General features: G+C 38.5%; 1 protein-coding gene and 1 pseudogene across 1 annotated transcript; one reads left to right on the top strand and one right to left on the bottom strand.

The window, feature by feature from the left end:
* Nucleotides 1–183: 183 nt before the first annotated feature.
* LOC139740036 (surfeit locus protein 1-like) lies at nucleotides 184–13,337 on the top strand. The gene is made up of 8 exons (XM_071650628.1): nucleotides 184–379; nucleotides 2,945–3,207; nucleotides 4,036–4,218; nucleotides 4,641–4,713; nucleotides 5,685–5,732; nucleotides 7,133–7,247; nucleotides 7,745–7,826; nucleotides 13,262–13,337. The coding sequence occupies exons 1-8, from the start codon at nucleotides 314–316 to the stop codon at nucleotides 13,335–13,337; spliced, it is 906 nt and encodes a 301-aa protein (XP_071506729.1). The 5' UTR covers nucleotides 184–313.
* Nucleotides 13,338–20,723: 7,386 nt separating this feature from the next.
* Nucleotides 20,724–22,970, bottom strand: LOC139740032 (uncharacterized; annotated as a pseudogene).
* Nucleotides 22,971–23,437: the final 467 nt, after the last annotated feature.

Genomic DNA, 23,437 nt, shown 5'->3' with positions numbered 1-23,437 from the left:
TTTTTAATGCCTTAATTCGGTAGAAAAGATGATCATACTGACTGCAGAAAATCAATTTGAGAACGAGGCGACTACGGGGACTACGCATACACGGTACGGCAAGCGTGCAATGCTATGGTTTTGTAATTCTCGATCACACGTAACACGCGCTAACCTGTTGAGCTGGTGGCCTGACAAGACCTGCACGTTTGTGAGCAGGATCGGATTGCTGACATCCGCGACATAGCGCAAACTGTGGTGTAACTGCTAGAATCTAGTAGAATTTTAAGACTGATCCGACACCACTACTTCCCCCAAATTTATATATTCCAAAATGTCTTCGGCATGTGGGTTTCGATTCATAGCAAGATCACTTCGGAAGAGATGGAATTCACCTCGGGTATGTATAATGATTAATGTATGACATAAATTTTAGAGCGGAAAGTGCAAGTCAGGTGAATCGTGTGTGAGACAGTGGGCCGAATGCATAAAACAAAAGCTAGCAATTGCTTGTGCTAGCCTTTTACTCGAATCCGTATGTATAAAAACAAGCAATTGCTTGCGAGCAGAAGCTTTTGCTACCAAGCACAAGCAATTGCTTGCTGCCCGCAAGCAACTGCTTAGAGACCAAGCATTTGCTTAAAAACGTATGCATAAAACATACCTTTTGCTAGTTCTTGCTAGCAATTGCTTGCAATTTTCCAAGCTCTGTGAAATGAGCTTGAGCTGTTGCTTAACCGGAATGTACCCTTTTAAGTATCCTTTTCATATTTATGAAAGAAAGACCACACTTGTGAAGGAGTGGTATAAATCTACAAGAAATTACTCATAAGTAGTGTAAGAAACTTTTTCATTTCAATAACAGGAATTTCCAGTGGTTAGCACGCAAAATGTGATGAAAAACAGGTAGGATGTCTGACTTCGGTGGAGAGCAAGGAGAACTCTCTCCGCGTGCGATCTGGCAGATCCGGGCTACCGTAAGCTGTGAGTACCGGGTAGTGATGGGAATCAGCCAGTGGCAGTAATACGTGTGTGTGTGTGTGTATAGATGTGTGTGTATGTGTCTGTGTGTGCATTTCATAGCTCTTCTGCTATGTCAGGAAATGTTTCCACACAGACATGCCCCTTCAAATACATGCTGCCACACTCGCCTTTGTTCTTGTGTTCGCACAGGCGTGACGTCCCTTTTGTTGAAAACGCAAGCAATTGCTTGTGCGGGACAAGCAAAAGGTATTAGCATAAGCACAAGGTTATGCATATGGATTTAAGCAATTGCTTGAGCTAGACCTTTTGCTAGACGAGCTTGTGCTTTTCAGAGACTCCAACCCAAAGCACCTTCTGATCTGGAGATTCTCCCGCCTGAAATCCCTAGCAAACGGGAGACTCCAAGTTGATGTGTGCGAAGCGCGAAATTCCTAGGGTTCTAGATGCTCTCTGGTGCTATCTAAGGTTTATTTATTTTCAACATACAATAGCAGTAAGTAAGAAATCCTTTCCAACGGGAGACACAGAGCTAGGGCGGGAGAAATTAAGTCTCAAGCGGGAGAACGGGAGATTTTGCAAAAATGGGTTTTCGGCGGGAGATCTCCCGTCGAAAACGGGAGAGTTGGAGTCTCTGGCTTTTGCTTGAAGCAATTGCTTACAAGCGATTGCTTGTTTTATGCATTCGGCCCAAAGTCAAAGTCAAAGACTCCTCTGGGCTCTAAATAGTGGACAGACGGATATTTCTGTCCACTGCAGCTGCAGCTGCACTGTGCATACATTATAATCATGTAGATGTAGATGTAATTTAGGTAGTATTACATCTAGTCGGCACTAGTCAGTGACAGCGTACATTTGGGCAATTCCGCAGTTAGGTGGACATGACATGGATAAAAGAAATGTGCCTCTTTATCTTACTCTTTAATCTAGGTATCAACTAATGCCATGGATGTTCACCAATCATTAAGGTCTTTCAAATTCAGTAGATTTTATCTTTCGTATTGATTGATTTCGCGAGATCTAAAACCATCATTTAAAATGTACATGTGGGACTGGGGATGCTGAAATTCACTTAAATACAAATTACAGTGGGTTCCTTTGGAATTTTTTCCTCAAAGTTTTGCTACAGGGTAAAAGATAAATACATTTAAATACTCCAGAAGTCATGTGACATTTTGTCAATTACAAAAGGGTGAAATGACCTGCGGAATTACTCCGGACAAATGTAACGTTACTAACCGTAACGTTACTAACCATGCTTTTGGGGGTCTAGCTAAGAAATTATTCGTCGAACTGCTAAAAAACATTGTGTGAACATTTGTCATGATGCAATAATTGAAATTAATGCAACACTTTGTTTGAAGTAACTTGAATTTTTGCACACTTTTTGTTACAAGACATTGATTTTTTTGTCATGTCCTTTTTTCGTAACGTTACTAACCAGCCCTTTAAGTTGCCATAGCAATGCTATTATTTCTTGGATTGTATTCATTCTTTTCTGTATCATAAACCTGGGAATGATGAACATGTTTTTGACATAATTTTGGCTTGAAATGAATAAATGGTAATTAAGTAGTAAAAACAAATATCTAAATTTGTTCAAATGTAACGTTACTAACCGCGGAATTGCCCATTTCCATTTTTAGTACGTAGCCTGTCTCATCACAATGCAATGGGAAGCTGATTCCGTGTGACAGAATTATCTGAATGCGAGAACAATGACTGGGATAACTTCTTCTTCTTTTTCTCCTCCTCCTCATCCTCCTCAGTTTTTGCAGTAGACTACTGTTCTGTTTTATAATTTCTAGTTTATGAATAATGCCACTGTTTTTTGAAAAGATGCATAATTTAATTGGTTTTTTTTTACAATGATGGTAACCAAAAATGGTTTGTGACTGATGAGTACACTTGTATGTGCATACATTTCAGAGGACTTGAAACGTATTTAGATTCTCTTTCTTTCTCTATTTGTCGCTGCGAACAGCAATGTAGACTCCTGAATCAGCATCAGAATTCAGGCCTTCCTTCCTCACCTGTGCAATTAAGCAACACCCAGCGTTTGTGTTCAACCCAAGCCAGCCAGGGAGACGAGAGCGGCTCCACAGCGTTTAGCAATCTCCTGCTCATCATACCTGTAGCTGCCTTTGGCCTAGGAACGTGGCAAGTGAAACGACGCGAGTGGAAACTTGGTCTCATTAGGGAGCTAGAGGAGAGGACGAGTGCTCCTCCCGTCCCATTACCATTAGAGTGAGTTTCATTTCATGTCATCTAGTTTGCAGGCACAAACCCTTGTTGGTCGTAAAGGAGTCTGCGCCAAGACTACTACATGCACCACTTTGGCACTGTCCCATAAGCCCTATGTTGAAGCTTCTCCCTTGTTGGGAGAGGCTGCAATGTAGTGGTGCGTATATTAGTCGTGGCGCATGCAGACTCCTATACGACCAACATGGGTTTGTGCCTGCAAACTACATGTCATCATGGTTCCAAAGAAAGTGATCTGTTTTTTCTGTATAAAGAGAGAAGGCAACATCCAAGATCAACTGCTTATTCAAGTCTTTCGTCTATAAATAATTTGATGTACATTTTTAAACAGGTCATATTGTAGACACCAATGAAATCCTATGTACCATAGTTATGAATTCACTAGTGTGTGTACTTTTCAACTACAGTTTTGTGATATAGAGCAAATTTATACACTAAAAATGATATAATCCAGTGGTAATATCACATCTTTTCAACTCAAGAATGTTGCATTTTACCAAAAAAAAACACCTTCATGTTTGAAGTGATTTCATCTCTGTAACTCTGTGCCAGTGTATGCTTCCCCCTCACACCTCCATTTGTGTAGGGGCAACAATGTGTCTATTCGAATGTTTGTTTGACAGGACTGACTACATTGTTTTGTCAGCAGACAACATTATTGGTAAATATTTAAGCAATGCTTACAAGAGTTTTTAAACTAGAATTTTATCTTTGATATTGATAACAAGTGTATGGATAATGTAAAAAATTGTGATTAGGAAATCATATTTGATATTTCCTTGTTCTTTTGACTGCATGTATATTCTACTACAGGCCTTCAGAGTTGCAGGAACTACAGTACAGGAAGGTCAGTGTAAGAGGTCAGTTTGACCACTCAAGAGAGATGTATGTCCTTCCACGTAGTAGACTGGACATAGAGGGATCGAACCAAAGTCCGATGGCAACCGGAGATTCAGGTGTTCATGTCATCACACCGTTCCACTGTACAGATCTTGGGTGAGTTAACACTCGACAGCCATTCAAAGCACACCTGCGTTATGGTGAATACTGTAAAACCCATAATTTTTGTGTGCATAAAATTTTGCAAAATTTGCAAGGAGCCAATACTTGTGAAAGCGTTTGTCTACTCGGTGAATTGAACGCCAGTAGTGATTGTCAAAGTTTCATGCTGTGAATATTTCTGGACTCAGCACTCCACTGTGTAGATTGCTTTGTCAGTATACTGTGAATGAGGTGATTGTGTTTTTTTTTCAGGCAACAAGATCTTTGAATATGCTGTAACCTATGTGTATTCAGTTGTTCATTCAGGAGGTTGTACAGTTTGGCAATTATACTATCCACATTTTATTTCAGGTGATTGTTTTCTCTAAATGGCGAAGTTGTGCTACCTAAAGTTTACACACCTCTATTATTTTTAGGGTCGACATCCTTGTGAATAGGGGTTGGGTACCGAGGAAGAAGATGAAACCAGAGACAAGACTTCAGGGGCAGGTAAGATTTAACCAAACATGAACTCATCTTCTCAAAAGTAAGTCTTACGCCTCTAAAATCAAATCACCAAACAACTGTTGCACCTTCTGCTTAGATGTTTTTCTGTGCCATATTTCAAAGTGAATCAATTCCTTTTCATTTAAAGGGTGTGGAAAGTTCTGGTTGAGGTGAAGATTTTAGCTTTTAACGTTTTGTGAGATATTCAGAAACCACTCTATGAGATGTCAAAGAGCATGCAGTTCTAAGGGGTATCAAAAGTTTATTCGATGAAAATCGGTTTTGAAATGGCTGAGATGTCCAAAAACAAGGTGAAACAAAGAGATAGTAATAAAGTTGGGGCATGTCGCCTTTTATTATTAGCACTTTTTTGGATATCTCAGCCATTTGAAAACCAATTTTCATCAAATAAACGTTGAATCCTTCTGAAAATTACATGCTCTTTCATACTTAATATGAGGCTTTTCATTATCTCACTTAGGAATGTTCAAAACATGAATCCCTACCTCAACCAGTACTGTACATTCCCTTTAATTCACTGTGTATAGTTTTTAAATGAAGGGTTGAACAATGAACAATATCATTCAGAGATGCTCTCTGTTCTTTAAGCTTTTTTTATTTGTTTTCCAGAAGACTTCAGCATCAATCAGCAGTAGACTATTAAACCAATGAATCTACTCTCTCATTCATTACATGTATCTTTCTAACAGGATTTTAGTTCGGGTGACTCCTGTCGTAACAGAGTCCTTGTGACCTTCAGTTTCCTTTAAATTGTTATATCAAAATTTCCTTTTAGCCAACAAAAATGGCTATACAGTTATATTGATAGTAATTTTCAGACTTTGATTTTTACTTTGTGGTAAAAAAAAATTGTCATAACCATATTTGATATCACAAAAAATGCACTTAGATTTTGGTGATTGAATATATAGTTATCAAAATATTGCTATGGATCCCTGTATGCTTGATTTCAGATTCCAGGTGAAATAGACCTTGTTGGAGTTGTGAGACTTACAGAAAAGGTATGTATTTATGTACCATGACATTTCAAGAGTTCTTCCTCTGCATTCCCTTCTCTATATTCCAATCTGTACAATGTGAATGTCATCTGTGTCTGCAGAAGTATATCTTATCATTTGTACCATACAATATGTCTGTGGCTATGTTGTGTATTACAGTATGATTGGGTAGTGTTTGATTGTGCCTATAAGATATTCATGCTTATAACATTCAGTGTTTGCATTTTGGTACCAACAAACTGTCTGAAATACATCAATTAAAGAAGAACAAATTTCAGGCTTTCAAGTGGCCCTACTTTTCCAACTTTTTCCTACTTTTTTACTGCTGTCCCTACTTTTCCTACTTTTTTGCTCAAAATCCTACTTTTTCCTACTTTTTCCTACTTTTTTGGTGAAAAACCCCGCAAAAAAAAAAATGTGCAAGGCTACTTGAATAATTTATATTCAGAAATGATGAGTAGACTCTAGTTGCAGATTTTTACTGGTGGGGAGAGCCTCTTCAGCATGAAAGAGGGATAACACACACCAATCAACCACAAGACTGCTGCCAGCCTCAGCTTTTGCTCCTGTGCAGATGTGATTGATCCCACTGATATTGCAGCTTAGGACTTGGAGCAGTGCTCAACCAGCTCTCATCATCGCTCAAAATTACCAGGCTCTCCCAGGAGCAAAAGTGAGGCTGAGGCAGCAGGGTTGTGAGTACAAATTAAGATTTACATGTAACATCAAGAGTTCTGGTGAGTGTCGACGAAAACTACTCCAAAAAGCCTGCACATGTCCTGACTTATTCCTACTTTTTTTTCTTTAATGCCCTACTTTTTCCCTCTTTAAGTCCTACTTTTTCCTACTTTTTTAGAGACTTCGTTCCTACTTTATTCCTACTTTTTTACGTTATCCCACTTGAAAGCCTGAAATTTATTCTTATGTGGGTTGATGTTTGTTTTGTTTCCAATTGAATAACGTAAGTCTGCTGGTTACCTCATAAAGTTTGGAAGCTGAAGTCAAGTAGCAAGTTGTTCCTTTCGTCATAGCCTAGTGTGTGTCTACTGATTCCAAGCAATGATTATACTGTATTCCTGGTATGATCTTTGTACATGACTTTCGTTTTACCGTCAAGGAAGTGTTGGTGGTAATCAACAGCAGAAATGTCATTTATGTGAAACTCAAACAATAATAAGGCTGCATCACCACCTAATGTGTAAAAAATGCTGATAAACCAACTCTATTTCTTGAGTGCCGTGTCTTTAACTTTCTCTCCAGCAAACTTTTCCATTCACAAGGGGTTCCTCATTCCAATTTATGAATGCATACATTTGCATGTATGCATGTATGCATATTCATAGCACAGCTGATAACCTGGTGTTTCTGACAATAATCTGACAAATCTACTGACTTTCTTCCAGCGAGCTCCATTCATGCCTAACAATGATGAGGTGAGGAACGTGTGGCACTATCGTGATCTTGACGCTATGTCCAGAGTAGCTAGTACTGAAGCCATCATGGTGGATGCTGTGTCAGGTATGTAGCTTCTTTTTGTTTGACACCGGCTTCCTGCAAAATGAGTTCCACAAATTTCCAAGAACTTGCAGCAAATTACAGAGATGCAGAAAAAAAAAGAAAAGCTGCTGAAAACTGTGTATTTAATTATTGCAAGCTAGTGGTATGAAATTTAGTCAAAAGAGGCTTGAGCTTGGAATGGATTATTGTAGATGCCATTTGACATTTGATTGTGAGATTTAGATTAGTGCTTGCATCGTAACATCTTTTCTCACATACTTTTTATGTGCATCTCCACGTAATTCCCCAGTGAAAAGATTATATTGCGTATGACTTTGTTTTATTTCTAATTCTAATGACTTATCTTTATGTAAGATGTTCTCACTGAAAGTTGTGTTCGTTTCTTTTGTTTTGTTGCCAATGCACATTCATATGTGCCTTCAATAGTTCTAGAGTTGAAATAGTGAGGTCACTTTGGGATAGGTCCTTCTGAACATTGTTGTGTTCTTTCCATGCAGAAAGCACAGTGCCAGGTGGCCCAATCGGAGGACAGACCAGAGTCTCTCTCAGGAATGAACATTTACAGTATATCCTGACTTGGTAAGTAGTGTGCTGCTAGTCTAACCTCCCTTTCAGACGTTCAAAAAAAAGAATTCTTTAGTACGCTGCGCTCCTGTTGTAATGAACAGGGTTATAATGAAATTCCAGTTACCACGAAATAAAAATTCAGGCGGCAGCATTATGAGCTCTATGTATTTTCATTGTTTATTTGTTCGGTTATAACGAAATTTCGATATAATGAAAGAAAAACTGCCGGTCCTGAGGACCTTGTTATAACGGGAGTCCACTGTAATCCTGATATCGGTCAAGCCCCCCGTTACATATGGGCAATTCCATGGGGTTGGGACTGAAATTGTGACATACAAGTTGAAAATTCAAGTTGGGTAAATTGAAATTTCCTTTTTCCCCCTGATTTGTTACTCCCATTCTTCAACATATTCCACTAGAAATCTGTTTATTACTTCGCACACTTTCAGTCAGCATGGGTAAACAGGTATGGCAAAATACCTATGTTACACGGACTTCATTTGTTGACATCCTTCATCATTTTGTGTTCTGAAATGATAACAATGAACACATCCACGTTTTTTTCGTCCATAGCACATCAACATGTTATTTAACAGGCGCATGAGATCATTATTAGTAAGATTGTATGTTCTGATGTCAACTGCAAGCCACTTTTATTAACATGTTTTTTTCTACAAACCATTAACAATTTCAATCAAAGGTTTAACTTTTTCATCAAGAGTGATACAATGACAATATTCTTAAAAGCACCACAATTGAAGCAAGTGATTTGTATGGGTATTCAAGTGAAAACATGATTTTATTGTTATAATCAGGGGTTTTCAGACAACAACCTCGCCCAAGGTGTACTACCTATGTTACAAGGACAGTATGTCTTTGTAACATAGGTACACTACGACATATCAACTGATTTCCTTTATTGTGGTGTGAGATGTTAAAACCTACACATATAGACTTTATGTATGTTCCCACAAATAACACTATTGTAACAGTTCTTTGGAATTATATCTACTGCACACCTGTGGAACAATACCTATGTTACACAGACTTCAATTCTTTGTAACTCTGATATGAAAGAAGGCAGACTTAATCAGAAGAAGAAGAAGAACGTGAAGCTTTACACAATTTGACCTAATATACACTAACAACATCATCAACTAGTTGTCAACTAACTAAGAAAACTAATAAAGAGAAATCAGACAAGTCTTCTTGTCTTCTCCATGTTCTTTGTTTGAAATTAATTTCTGCTCTTTTGTCCAATGTCCATTTAGCCCTCGATTTTTGTTTTTCTTCTGTCCATTTTCCCTCTGTGCAGTTTTCTTCTTGTCTAGTTTGTTACATTCGCTCTTCTTGGGTGTTGCTTTGTCGGCTTCCTCTCTGTTTGCGGAGTGCTGTGGATGTGTCCTTTTCACTCTTTCATGTAGTTTAACACGTAGCGGTGGTAGAGGAGGAGCCATGGCAGATTCATTAAAAAAAACTGAACAAAAGGTGTAAAGAGAAATAGAATAAAAAAATTAAAAGAAAATTTTTGTCGGGGTTGACTATATATTCCTGTTGATGTATCTGTGTGTTTATGAATGGAATTAAATAATTTTAACAATTTTGCTTACATTTCTACCTCTTGGCATACCCATTAGCTAGAGTTCCATGTGTACCTCCCACCAAAATTGAAAAAAAAAAATGGGTTATGCTTAAAATGATGTAAATATTAATAATAATAATATAGCATGTAAAACATAGGAAAATATCATTTTCATACTCTATGCTAAAAACTTGTTTTCAGATGCAAGCTACACTGTAGGAAGGGCAGGTCGCTGCCCCGAGTGTCCTAGCTAAGGTTAGGGCTAGGGTCAGGGTTACGTTTACGGTTATGGTCCTTAATAGACTCCCAAAATAATACTAGGCCCTATTTTATATTCATCCCCCATCGAAATTGTCGCCCTCTTTTTGAATGATAGTGTAGAGCAATAATAGTCCAATTTTGATTGGGGTTCATAATTTTATTGAAGCCTTTCCTACCCACTACCTACCCAAACTGAATAGGACACTGGCATTTTAGCTTTGAGACTTCACAGTGGGTGAACATGGAATGGAAATGGTGAATCCTTGTGAAATGTTAGCAACTTCATCAGAGCATCTAACAGATCAGTGAAATCTTGGAAGGAAAACATTGACATTTTCGAAGTAAATCTGTTAAAGAGAAAGAATTTCACAGCTCCTAGTTCCCTCAATATCACCAGCAAAATAAGGCAAACTCTATTTCTCTAGTTCAGATGCAGTCTGGACATCTACGTTTTCTAACTAGTATATAGTGATTAATACTAACTCTAGCACGTCTACCTTGGTAGATACCTAATGACAAAAGGGTCCAAAAATTCACAATAGTCAGGAGGTAAAACAATTTTATATTGCAGTGAAGATACACTGATATACTTTTGTATGGTTTTCTAAGAGAGGAATATATGCCTCTTTTGCAGAGACCGGCATGGACAGAAAATTTGGCAATCAAAATTATGAACATGAACCTGTAACAAATATCTCAGTATGTGGGACTACAGTATCATCGTCCACAGTATTTTTGGCCAGTTCAGAGGTTAAGATGTCATTTTTTTTCCTCTAATAGAGTTACAGAATATGACAAATGTTATTATTTTCGTAAAATAGCGTAAAAGCTTACCAATTGACATCAGAAACATTAAAACTCCTGTACCTATGTTACCTGGACAACGGCAGAAAAACAGATCTTGCGCTGTCCAGGTAGGTGTATATTGGCTGTGAGTAGTTTTTCTGCCATTGGGGGAGGACTGCCAGTGACATAAATACGATTGCTGAAGTTAGTAGCTCTTCTTTTTATCGCGAGACGCGTCTTTCCTTACCTACGTTACACGAAGAGGCCGGACATCGCACTGAAGTACAGTGATATGTTCCGTATTTTCTCGTTTATTTGGAGGATTTTGATGCTAATTTTTGGATAAGAATACTCCTGAAATATAAATCTCATTATAGAAATAAAGTTTCTAATTATATTATGATTGGAAGTGTATGTAAAACCATGCTATACCTATGTTACAACAAAAAGTGCCATGGACATCGTTTGTAACATAGGTATGAGGTTGCTTGAAGATGCTCTGGTGTTCTTATTTTGTTACAAATGTTTATGTGCCTTACAGTCTTTGTAGAAGTCACCTTGCCTCTCTTAATGATGATAGGCATAATGCTGAAAGGTTGTTTATTCCTGTTTTACATTGCCATGAAAATGGCATATATTTATGTCACAACATAAACCGCAAAAAACCATGGGACATCATTAGTGAAACAGTCATAGACAAAATACATTTGTACACAGGCTTGTTTTTTTTTCATCAAATAATTCTTCACACATTTCTCTCCAAGAATAACTGCAAACCACGGACAATTATTTGATAAATTTTTCAGAATATGACTTTTATTCCCTACACAACATGAAAATCTAGAGAAGACCCAACCCCATGGAATGACCCATATCCGAATTATTAGTGTTTAAATCTCATCGACATACTCATAATTTGCGCTGTTCTAAGGACACTCTTCTTTTACAGATTCCAACATGTAAAACAAAAGTAACATTGGGAGACAGAGCATTTGCCTGTGCAGCTCACAAACTCTGGAATGATCTACCATTAGAAGTCCGGAAATCCCCAACAGTAGTAGTCTTTAAATCACGACTCAAAACACATCTTTTCATTTAACTGTTCGTTATTATCAAGCACATCAGAAGCTTTTGCAGCGCAGAAGAATATATGTCTATAGGTTTTGCACTTTATAAATTGATATACATGTATTATTATTATTATTTTAACCTCTTCTAGATCATTTGTGATCATTATTTAGATATTTTTATCTGGAGTCTGGTCACAAAATATTGTGACCACAATTCTAGATCCTGTAGTTGCAAATTAAGGTCCAGAGGTGATTTCTAATCTTGATTTGCTCAATTTGAGGTGCACGCTGCCCTTCTAAAAGGCTTGATATCAAGGAACTGGAGCTAAGCTCAACCCTACATTTACTTCTGCCTACAGACTGCATGAAATGTAATGCAACCTGCCTGCATTGCACTAGCCAGCACACCCTTTGTGAGTTTGATTGACAGGTTAGGTAGCTTGTACAGCCAAAAGCCAAATCAAGATTACTATAATTTTCAGAAATGCTTACAAGATGTCATGATTTCATCTGAAAGAGCTCATAGAAAACACAGCACAGAAATCATTGAAGTGGTTCTCATTCTGTGTATATGACAGCGAGATAATATGTGCTAGCTGAAGTTCGCAAAGCACCGTTGAACCACGAAAGCAAAGTGTGAATACAAAAACATGTGAGAACAAGAATGCCAGACAATTAAATTCTTCAGAAAAAAATACAATAATAAGCCATGCACTGGATCGTGCAACTACAGTAGGTCTAACATGCTACATGTGTCATGACACAATGATATCTAGGGCAATGACAATACTCTAGTAACAGTACTTCAAATGCAGAACACATTACTTATTTATGTACAGGGAAATCGCTAAAAACTCAGTACATGTAGGGACTACTAGTATTGCCGCTTGTGAGTCATTCTTATATATTTGTGAGAGGTGAAGTAACGATTACTAGACCCTAGCGTAATTTCAAAATCAACAATATGTGAACATGTCCAGCAAGTGGTCCTTTGGGAAAGTGTTTGTAAGTGAACATTTTAGTTTGTACAGTATTCTTTATTTCAAAGAAACATGGTTGAAGGCTCATTCAGTGGTACAAGAGTTAGCATATGTGTGCTGATGTTCACCATTACACATAGTACGTTCTGATGTCCCAGTATCAAAACCCTATAAATGAGGGACAAACTTTCAAGAAAAGAGGACACTATTAAGACAGAGAAGGAAAGATTTTATTTCTTGTTTGATCTTGGCAGAGTAAGATTGACAAAATGAATAAATGATCTCAGGAAAAGAAAAATCCTAGATAAAAAGTGACTTGATCTTCACAAGTAACCACCAAACACATAATAAAAAGATAACCCCTGTAGATTTGTTTGTTTGTTTGTTTGTTTGTTTGTTTTCTCAAGGGTAAAGTATACTGCTGAAGCTTATTTTTTGGTTCAGACCCAAATTTTCCTTGTATATTAGTACTTTAAAACTAGAAATTTTCATGTGCATGAAACATTCACAAATTTTGCAAGGAGCCAAGATTGTTGAAAGTATAATGCACACAAAAGTGTTTTTTTGTTGTTGTTCTTTTTTGTTTGTTGTACACAATGCATTGAATGCCATTGGCAATTTGCAAAAGTTTCGTTTGGTAAAAAAGGTTGTCTGCTTTAATTGACAAAAGTGTCATGTCACAAATGTTTCTGGTCCTTCATTAGTCTGTTCTGCTACCAAACTCAAGGTAAACTCAAGGTGAAATTTTATGTTCCTCTGGTCACACAGGTACAGCTTGTCACTGGCCACCACTCTGATGTGGTACTACGGAGTCTACAAGAAACGCAAGGTGCCGAGGATATAGCAGCTACAAGATGTTGGACCGTGCATCATTGCAGCTCATCAGGTTTGAAAACCAAGGTTCCAAGGATATATCAGCCTCAAGCTGTTGGGCTGTGCATCATAGCAGATCAGGTTTGACTGGCCAGCGTATTGTTAAGCTGTGTATCAGTTAAACTATTAAAAGCGCCACCTCACAGCCACAGGGAAAGTTGTGAAAAGCGACGGACATGTTGCCTTGAGCACCTTGAGTTGTACCAAAGAATGTGATTGTGAGTCTTACGGTTTGTTTCTCATTGGCTCATGATGTTTTGATACAGAAACCGTGATTAGGCAGTGGCATCATGTGTTTTTATACACAGTTTGGAACAAAAGGATGATGTTGCAAATAGTGTGAGAGTGAAAACAAGGTTCTTGAATCAGAGAAGTTCCTTCTACGGGAGTGTAGAATTATCATGATCCATCATTGGGCTACTTCATGTTGTTAACTCTTTATGTGCTGTGGTGGAAACCCCCTGTGTGCCATATGGGACAGCAATGTAGTCATGCTGTAGAAAAACATTCTTTTTTCCAGACTATGTAGCTTTTGTATAGATTTCTGTTCAGCTGGATATGTAGTGAGCAAAGTTGGAGAGAAAATGAAGAGCTTTACTTTGATGTAAATTGTATGACAAATCTATGTTTGTTTTTCTTTCAAATGACCAGTAGCTACATTACTTTATCTAGGCATGACTTTCGCACACAGAACAGTGACAGAAACTAAGCATTTACATGCAAACCCAGCGGGGGACACTGCTTGCCTGTCAATCACTACATAAAACACAAGCTATATAATGTGAGAGGAACGGAATCACAAGAAATGTTTTCATTGAACTGTGGCATTTGAAATTTTCGCTCATTTTGCGCAACCAAAAACTAGCGCGAAAATAAAAGCATGCTAATATTTTTGCTTGCCACATGTTTGAGTCGTTGATGTCTTGATTCTACAGAATTAAAAACATGTGAAACTCTTCGTACCGGCCGAAGGCGAAAATATCCACTTCTACAGTAGTCAGGATGTCAGTATAGTCAGAGGGAATATGTACTTTTCATAAAAATAGATTTTGTAAAAGTCCTTTTTAAATATTTTGTTTATATTGTTCTATGCATTACTTACTGTGCTCATATCCTCCAGCCACGGGCACTGAAATCTAACAAATTTAGACCTTTTGGTCGGATTGTCTGATTTAACTCAAATTTTCACTGATGTCTTGTACTGATATTGCTGATCAATATCCAACTGATGCTGGAGTCGTATATCTTTGGTATTTGTAGCCGTTGGGAGCTATGTTGCAGGATATCCGATATTTCATTGCGAATTTCTATAATGAAACAAAAGCGAAGTGTTTAGAAGAGAAGCTGTATTTAGACCTTTCGATCGGATTGTCTGATTTTCCTCATACTTTCACTGATGTCTTTTACTGATATTGCTGCATTACTCACTTCACACTTAGACCAATATAAAGGATGTAAAGGTGAACTTTATCCTCAAGTAGTCAAGTGTTTCCTATTCCAACGTCTTGGATGAGCCATCGACATCCCTTTTTGTTCCTCCTCCTTCTCCACCACCATCCAGATCCTCCTCTCAGCTGATAGAAGAGTCATAGATTTTTGGAATCCTGAGGCGGAACGAACTGTGTTGTATCATATCCCATATTTCATCAAGACTTTCTGTAATGAAACAGTGGAAATATGCAGAACATGTGTATGTCTAGGACCATGTGGCTTGAGACCAAAGATGACAAGAGTGCGGCGCTCTGTCATCTTGTTAGTTTCTGTCATCTTCTACAAATCTGATAATGAAACCTTTAGCTCTTGAGTGTTCCTAAAATATGAAAAATAATTGAGATGAATCATTTGATAGTTAATATGTGTTAATTTATTCATTAATTAATAACATGTTGGGCCAGAAGAAAAAAAAGAACAGTGGTTTTAAACATTGGCTGTGTTCACAAAAAGCTCTGGATTCAAAAAGCGCATGTAGGTGTCTTCTTAGACATTTGATAAATATTATAAGGACAAACATGATACGGCGACAAATCTCCCTGTGGGTGAAATTAGTAAAAAGATACCCCTTCAATCCACCCACTAGGCCTGGCTGAATGAGATGGTCATCGTGGTTGATCTCGGGAAGACCATGGAGCCTGGTATTTTTCATGTTAACCTTCATCATGGAAATCTTTTGGTTGGTCATTAACTTTGCTTAAACTCCAACCCACCAATCACCACCACACCATCCACATCTATAGCTTCCACTCCATGTCCAAGAGGTAAGAACCGGGCAACAAGTTCTGCTCTGCTCGAACGTTGTCCAGCATACAAGTGAACACATAGAAATTACACGGGTGTGTGCAAACTCTATGAGAAAACTAGTCTTTCTTTCAGTCGCTTTCAAATAATTGCATGTATCTTACATAGAGAAAATTCAACAATGCCTGTAAAAAAGACTAGTGGACTTTGACCATCAAATGAACATTATGTTGTACCTTTAGACCAAGGGAATTGAGGTACATTCAAATAATTCGTTTTTCTGTTTCCAAAAGGGGGAAAGGAAAAACAGAATATTGAGTGAAAACTGTTTCTATTGTCTTCATTTTAAACAGAGAAACGGTCGTATTTTAATAATATAAGGGAATTAACTTTAAAAAATAAAAATCAGGAAACGAACTGTTTTTCTGTTTTCTCAGTTTCTTGGTTTCCCTTCTATTTGTAAATTCAAAGTTAAACACGTTACTGATTCAGTTTTCCTATTTTAAAAATGCAAAATTTCTGTATGATTAACTATTATAATGTCATAAATTGCTCTGAAATGTTTGTTATGTGCAGCTATTTCCAAGAGTGTGAATAAAAATTCACACTTAAGGAAATAGCTGGACATAACAAACATTTCAGAGCAATTTATGACATGATAGTTAATTATACAGAAAATTTAAAGGGCCAATCAAACGACACCATGGTGTCCCTATTCACCCCAGTCTAACTGGTTTTTTGCCCAAGAGAAGAAAAAATGTGCTGTCACAAATTCCTGTTGGAATAATTATTTCAAATTCAAAGGTGTGTTGTAGGACCTAATAGGCTAGATTCATGAACACTTTCAGCGAATTTCATTAATCAATGGCCACAGGAGCAGAAAAGTTTTGACCGCCATGATTTTTTTGTGATTTTTTGAAAACTTTTTATTTGGACCTCCTTATTTGGACTACACTTTTAGAATTCCACTGAAATGACTTTGAAACATTGTCCTGGAAGAAAGGCATTTTTCAATCAAATCTGTCACCTAATTATGTATTCAAGGTGCGTAATTAACATATTTTTTTATTTTTTAATGTAATTTTCTCACTGTCATCCCTTCCTTTGTAGGGTACTCTACTTCTCTGTGCAGTTTCATGGACATATCTTTCAAAATGAATGAACAAGAAGTGTTCAAAATAGGGTATATATGTCAAAAATTGAAAGCGGAAAAAAGTGGATGTAAAGTTTTAAACGTAAGAAACAGCATTATTTTGAGAGCATGTACATTAATGTTTTATGAGCTAAAGGATGCATGTTAACACTGTATGCTTACCTTTTTGTTCCTGTGGCTGGTAGATTAAATTTCCATGCTAAAGACAGATAAAACTCTCCTGATCCATACATTTTCCACACTTTTTCCTCCTCCTCATCTTCAAATCCTTTCCGCACAGCATGTCGATGTTTCCGTGCTCGCTTCCCCTGGTCAGATAATTGCCGTTCGGTTACTTTGATTCTCTTCGCATCCAACTCCTGAGCCATCACTTGACAAAAAACACCTGGTTGAATATTCATTGTCTCTAACACCTTCAATAAGCTTTTGTATCCATCATTAAAGTTGCAAACAGCACTGGCCACTCCAATACACAAGACATTTCTCCCAACATAGACTTTCTTTGGCACCCTTGACCATATTACATTGTTGAGAGCCTCATTCGGATTTTGAGTCAGACAGTCAATGCTTCGTTCAAGTTTCTCTCCAGCAGTGAGATCCTCATATATATCCTTTATGACATCAACTACTGCAGGAGCAATTCCATGTTTGTGCTTGTAGGATTTCTTTGCTCTATCACCAGCAGCATCACGTTTATAGCCACACCAGCTCTCAATTCCATCTGGGCAGTGTTGATGCTGCGGGTGCTCATCGGTGGAGGCAACATGGTACAGGGATGCCTTGATGTCACGTTTCATTTGGTCTGCATTACCTTTATTAGAACGTACAGCAATCCCGAAGTAGTTCTGTAGTGTGTCTATGTTTACTTTAGAAAGTCTGCCCTTGCCACCAATCGTCTTCCCATCTGGGAACTTCTTACTAGCCCATGATGATACCTTCTTTGCGTAAATGACTCCCACACCTCTGATCTTCTGGACATGGCCCACACATTCTTTCTTTTGAATGATCTTCCTGTGATATGGCTTGCTTTCTTTTACCAAAGAAAAGGATTTGGTATCACCATCCCCAACATATGTTGTGTATTACACATGCCTGTTTTCTTCTGATCGCTTGAAGATCCTGAGTGCCCCATAAGGCTCCATACTAGGGGCAGAACTGGCGTGGTTAGACTGGCAATCCCCCCTTTGAATATGCACTGCATGCCAGATAGCATATTCTTGGGAACTCTTGTCCTTCTTAGCCCAATGCTGGCATTCTCTACACTTGCTTGTCATGATTTCATAGTCTATCACCTTCCCAGACTTCACATCAATGGCTGAAACCACACCATTCAAGGAATTATGTCCAAGTCTCTTCTACCATGTTCCATCCACAGAGACAGCGCGTTCAGCCATCCTCCCCTTGTCAGCTTTTGCCTCTTCCCTGATGTTTCTCCCAACAGCATTCATACTAGCTGTTGCAGCCTCTTCATAGGCAGAAAGCAAAGCAGTTACATGGCCTTTGAAAGCAGTATTTCCAATAGGATCTGGCATGTTCATAATCATAGAAAATTTGGTAAGATCAGGCATCCCGAAACCAATTTCCCGCAAGGCCATAACTGCTCTTCAATTGACTTCATATGCTGGCCGACCACTTCTGCCACTAATAATCTTTGAAGATGACTGGAATTCATGCACAAAATCACACTTTGAACATGATAGTATCAATGTATTTGCAAATCCAAATTGTCTACTGAAGTCATCTTTGAGTGTCATACTTCCATGACATTTCTTGCAAACTCATGAACGTTGAATGTTCTCGGTCAAGATCTTCACATCAATCAGCCTGTATCCTGCACTAAAGTCTCCAGTTGCATGAGTTCGTGTTTCTTCCATTTTTCTTTTGCTAGCTGAACACGGACTATCAGGGCTTTTAGGCCTACTTTCTTTTGATTTTGGCGTTCCTTTGTCATTTTCACCTTTCTGACTCACATTCTGATTTTGTAATGTGTGGGACTGAGGAGTCCCCTGACATGCCTGACCATGTCTTGCAACAGCTTGTGTTTTTCTCCTTTTCCTTCTCATTGATCATTTCTTGTCACCCATGTTTATTTTATTCTTCTATATCAATAGAAATGAATGATCAAGCCACTTACCAAAACACTATGACAGTTAGTAGTTTGATTTCAGTCAACTGTGGTAGATGCTCAGCACACAACGAGAGCTTGTCCATTGACAATGTACAGTGCCATGCATTGCCCATAGACAGTACACATGTTTCTATAAAGAGTCATGATCTATAAAAGAGACAACCAGGAGATATCATTTTCTATTCAAACAACAGCTTACACATCAACAAACCATTACTCCAAGTTTGGGCTTAATCTATGCTTTCATTCTCACAAAATCTTTCACTGAAATACATCACCTCACATAAAATCACACTTTTGTTAAAACCAAGGAGGTACTAGGCAAAGCTTTGCCTAGTACCTCCTTGTTAAAACAAAGGAAATAAACAGCTGTGCAATTTGCATTACTTCACCAATGCAGGCACACACATGCCAACACCTGGATAACACAAAAAAGGACAGAAATGCATTTTCTGATTGTGATAGATATATTTGAATATTTTCAATGTCAAATGACAAATTTTCAATTGGAATTTCATTCATTAATATGCAGGGATGCCAGTTTTCCGGCAATAGCCGGAATTCCGGCTTTTTCATATTTTGGTGTCCAATTTCCGGCTTCGTGGTATTATTTCCGTCTGTGTGGGAAAGCCGGAAAACTCGAGAAAGAAAGAAAGAAAGAAAGAAAGAAAGAAAGAAAGAAAGAAAGAAAGAAAGAAAGAAAGAAAAACGAAAAAATATGATCATCTAAACTTACGGGACATTCACTTTCACGATTTCCGTAGTATGTTTCGCATATACTTGGGCATGAGAATATCACAAAATGACTGTCATGCAAAACTAGCGCGATGTTGCTGCTGCTAGCTGGGACATGCAACACGTGCGATGATAGCGATCAAACAGTGTGTGGTGTTTCTATGCGATGTACTATGTGCGGTCGCGGTGCATGAATCATACTGCGCTCTCGCTATAGCTACAGCGCTGAGACGGTGTGGTGAGTCGATTGAGTCAGCTGAACGAAGCAAAACTACGGATTTTACGGCACTAGGACTTCTTTTTTTTTGCTACAAATTCCTTTTTTTTCTAGAATACGACCACATTATTGTCTGGAAAGCGTTATACCAGCACGTGCGATCGCGATCGAACAACCTGTGGTGTTTCTAGGCGATGTACTATATGTGCGGTGCATGGATCATGCTGCGCTCTCGCTATAGCTACATTTGCCTACAGCGCCGAGAGAGTATGGTGAGTCGATCGAGTCAGCTGAACGAAGCAAAACTACGGAGTTTACGGCACGAGGACTTCTTTATTTTTGCTACAAATTCATTTCTCTGGATTAGATTTGAGGGAAGAAGAGCCCTCAGAAATGCTCAGATTGCACCAGAGAGCATCTAAGAACCCCAGAGCTTCCAGGGCCCTTGATCGGGCCCTGGACCCCGGCCGAAGGGACTTCGCGCTCGTGATGTGCGCTTTGTGCACATCAATTTCGTTCACAAAAAAAAAATTCCGGCCCAAGAGCAATTTGCCACTGGCATCCCTGAATATGATATAATTAATCACTGAAACTACAATAAGGGCTGGAAGACCCAGCCATCAGTGTTATTGTCTGTATGGGTGGCTGGCCTTCCTGCTATGAATACATAGCTGCTGGGAGTGGGGATGTGGCAGTGCCTGCCGGTCCCTGAAAGACAAGGGTAGTACAAGTGTAATTACATGAAAGACGAAGGGAAAAATTGAAACAATTGAATTAAAAAAAAAAACTTTCTATCAAACCATACATACATATACACACAGGAAAATAAACTATTTTTTTTTTTTGTATGGCAACTGCAAATACGAATTAATCTTGTTTGGCTTGCACTTCATACAGGGTGTAAGTGATTCTCATTGTCCTTCTCTTTGCCTGTTTTCTTGTACTCACACCATGTGTTCTCGCCATTGGGACAATATGACGTTCATCAGGATCAGGCAGTTTGATTGAATGATACAAGATGGCCAATATTGCCCTTCGCATCTTCGCTACTGCCCTATCCCTAGCCTCCTTATTATCTAAAGCCCCCTTATCTGCATGTTTGCGTATTGTACTCCTATATAATTTACATAGCCTACCAATTGATCCCCTGTCTGATATCCCTTCTAGCCTACCCTCTGCGCACCCTACCCCCTTCCCATCTGCTAATTTGCCTTTGTTCTGTTTCCTTACAGTGTCCAATGCCTTGTACATTCTCTTACCTACATGCCCTACACAGTCTATCTAATATGAACCTCATGACCCTCCCCAATACATATGTATCCCTAACAGCATTGAATGAACTGCTGTCCCCACCACACAGCATATACCTATAACTTATCTTATACTTACTAACTGACCTTTTCCACATTATTACTGCCGCATCTACTTCCATTTTACCACTACTCCCCTTATGATTACGCAAACACCTATCCTCATGCCCAGCCCACCATGTTTTGTACTAATTTTTCATCTTATCCCACCCCTTCCTAACTTCACACTCCTGACAAACCTTTGACAGAACTTCCCTATCTATTACCTCCCCAGTATCTAATGAAATTACTGCCCCTACCCCGTGATTCGATAAGTGCCCACTTCTGTGCCGTGTTCCATCATATGACACTGCCACATCCGCCACATCATCGTCTCTCAGCCCAGGGTTGCTCTCCCTAGCTTTCTCCCTCAGGCGCTGGGCAGCCTCGGACATTTGGTCCTCGCAGGTCTGTGATAGGGAAAATGAAAACAAAATACAATTTATCATACAGATTGATGTTTTCATATGACAAGAGAAAAATGTGACAAATTATGAAAAAATGAGAAAAATATATTTTATCCCTTTGAGTCAATAAGTTAACCAATCAATACTGATAATATGAATTATACTATTTCAGAGTTTAATTGGGTACATGATATCAATTTTAATATCAATTACTGCCAAAATTATAATTCACAACACTTCTAACAAAACTCATGAATGGATGTTGACAAAGAGGTCACATGTCGCGTGTAGCTCCTACAGGTGACAGGTGGTGGTGTGCCCAGCAGAGCCATCATGTCCTCCAGACCAGCCCTTGCCAGTCCCACTTCCATGCCAGCCAGCGTTGCCCTCTTCTTGATTTCAGCAGACTTTCCTGCTCCCTCACATGCATTGTGTGAAGAGCAGAATCGGTGCTCCTCACCACAAACAGAGCATTGTAGGATGAGGGAGCAGTTCAGGCCATCATGCTGGCTGGCATCCTCGAGTGGATTGAGGTGTCCTGAAAATAAGAGAATATTTTGTTACCCTCTATACAATTCAAATTATGCCTGATCAATTTATGCAAGGGAACACTGAACTATGTGACAGAAATATCAGTTCTTCCTTCTATTGACCAGTAAATAACATTAATAATCTTTTTTCTAATACACTAACTTAGAATTTACAACGTACACTACCCATAATATGGTGGTATACCAACATGTTAACTCACGACATATTTCGTGGTCACACAATCCTACTTCACCATATTCATCTGTGAAATACTACTTGACACCAGGACACTCACAGGTGGAATTCAACACTATAACACTCTCATTCTAAGTCAAAAACACTCATAATTATTACCTGCCTCCCGTAATTCAGACAGATTTGAGCATATCATTCTTGTATGCTTTCAAATTCAAGTTGAACTTACTTACAGTTAGAATCTACACATGTACATCTGTCACATATCGCTTTATAGAAAAGCCAGATTAAATAAAACAAGCATTCATCTCAAATCTACTGTAAATATGAATAAGAATATGCATCATTACTTGTATAAAAGTGTCATTTCACAAAGATCTCACCTCCATTGCAAACATGTGCTGCCTGAAGAGCATCCTTCAGTTGCTGGCCACTTATGAGGTAAAACCCCTCCAATTCACGACGTGAATTGCTATGGGTGGGACTACGGGCACTTGTATGTGGCAGTGCTGGCTTGTTGGCCTCCATTCCTTTCGGAGGCTGTTGGAGCTCCTTCTTCTTTCTCCTCCTCAAGCCTGCATTTTTTGACCTCACAGGAGGGCACTCCATGAAATCCTTTCCTTTTTTCACATAACCCTGTCGTTTTCGGGCCATTTTGCTAAGGAAAACTGCGTGTACTGATGCTGTAGAATACAAAGGCTGAGTAGGGCAAGAACCATGTGAGACCTCTCTTCTGTCTCAGGCTCTGACACTAGAGGGCAGCATGCCACATTTAAGATCATGGGCTCATTTTGTAGAGCTCACTGTGCCCTTCAAAATGATACCTCCTTTCATTATTTTTTTTTTCAAAAAATGGTGATTTTGTGGTATGTTGAAAAATGATGAATTATTTGCTAGAAAATAGCATGCAAGGTCATTAAATACCTATGTAGATATGCCATTTGAACTTGATTTTGAGGCATTTATTGTTGAGATACAACTGTACAATTTCAGATATTCTTTTTTTTTTAATATCAAAGAATCAATTGGACTTAAAATCAAAAATCAAATTTTTTCAAGTATTTTGACAATTTATTGTGCATTTCCCCCAAACACATAACTTCTATCTCAATATCAAAACA

This window comes from Diadema antillarum, unplaced genomic scaffold (assembly GCF_040938485.1).
Source record: "Diadema antillarum isolate AM-2024a unplaced genomic scaffold, OU_Dant_1.0 seq00000827_RagTag, whole genome shotgun sequence".
NCBI classification, from domain to species: domain Eukaryota; kingdom Metazoa; phylum Echinodermata; class Echinoidea; order Diadematoida; family Diadematidae; genus Diadema; species Diadema antillarum.
Note: the sequence above shows the minus strand (reverse complement) of the source record. Positions and strands in the feature narration are given on the sequence as shown.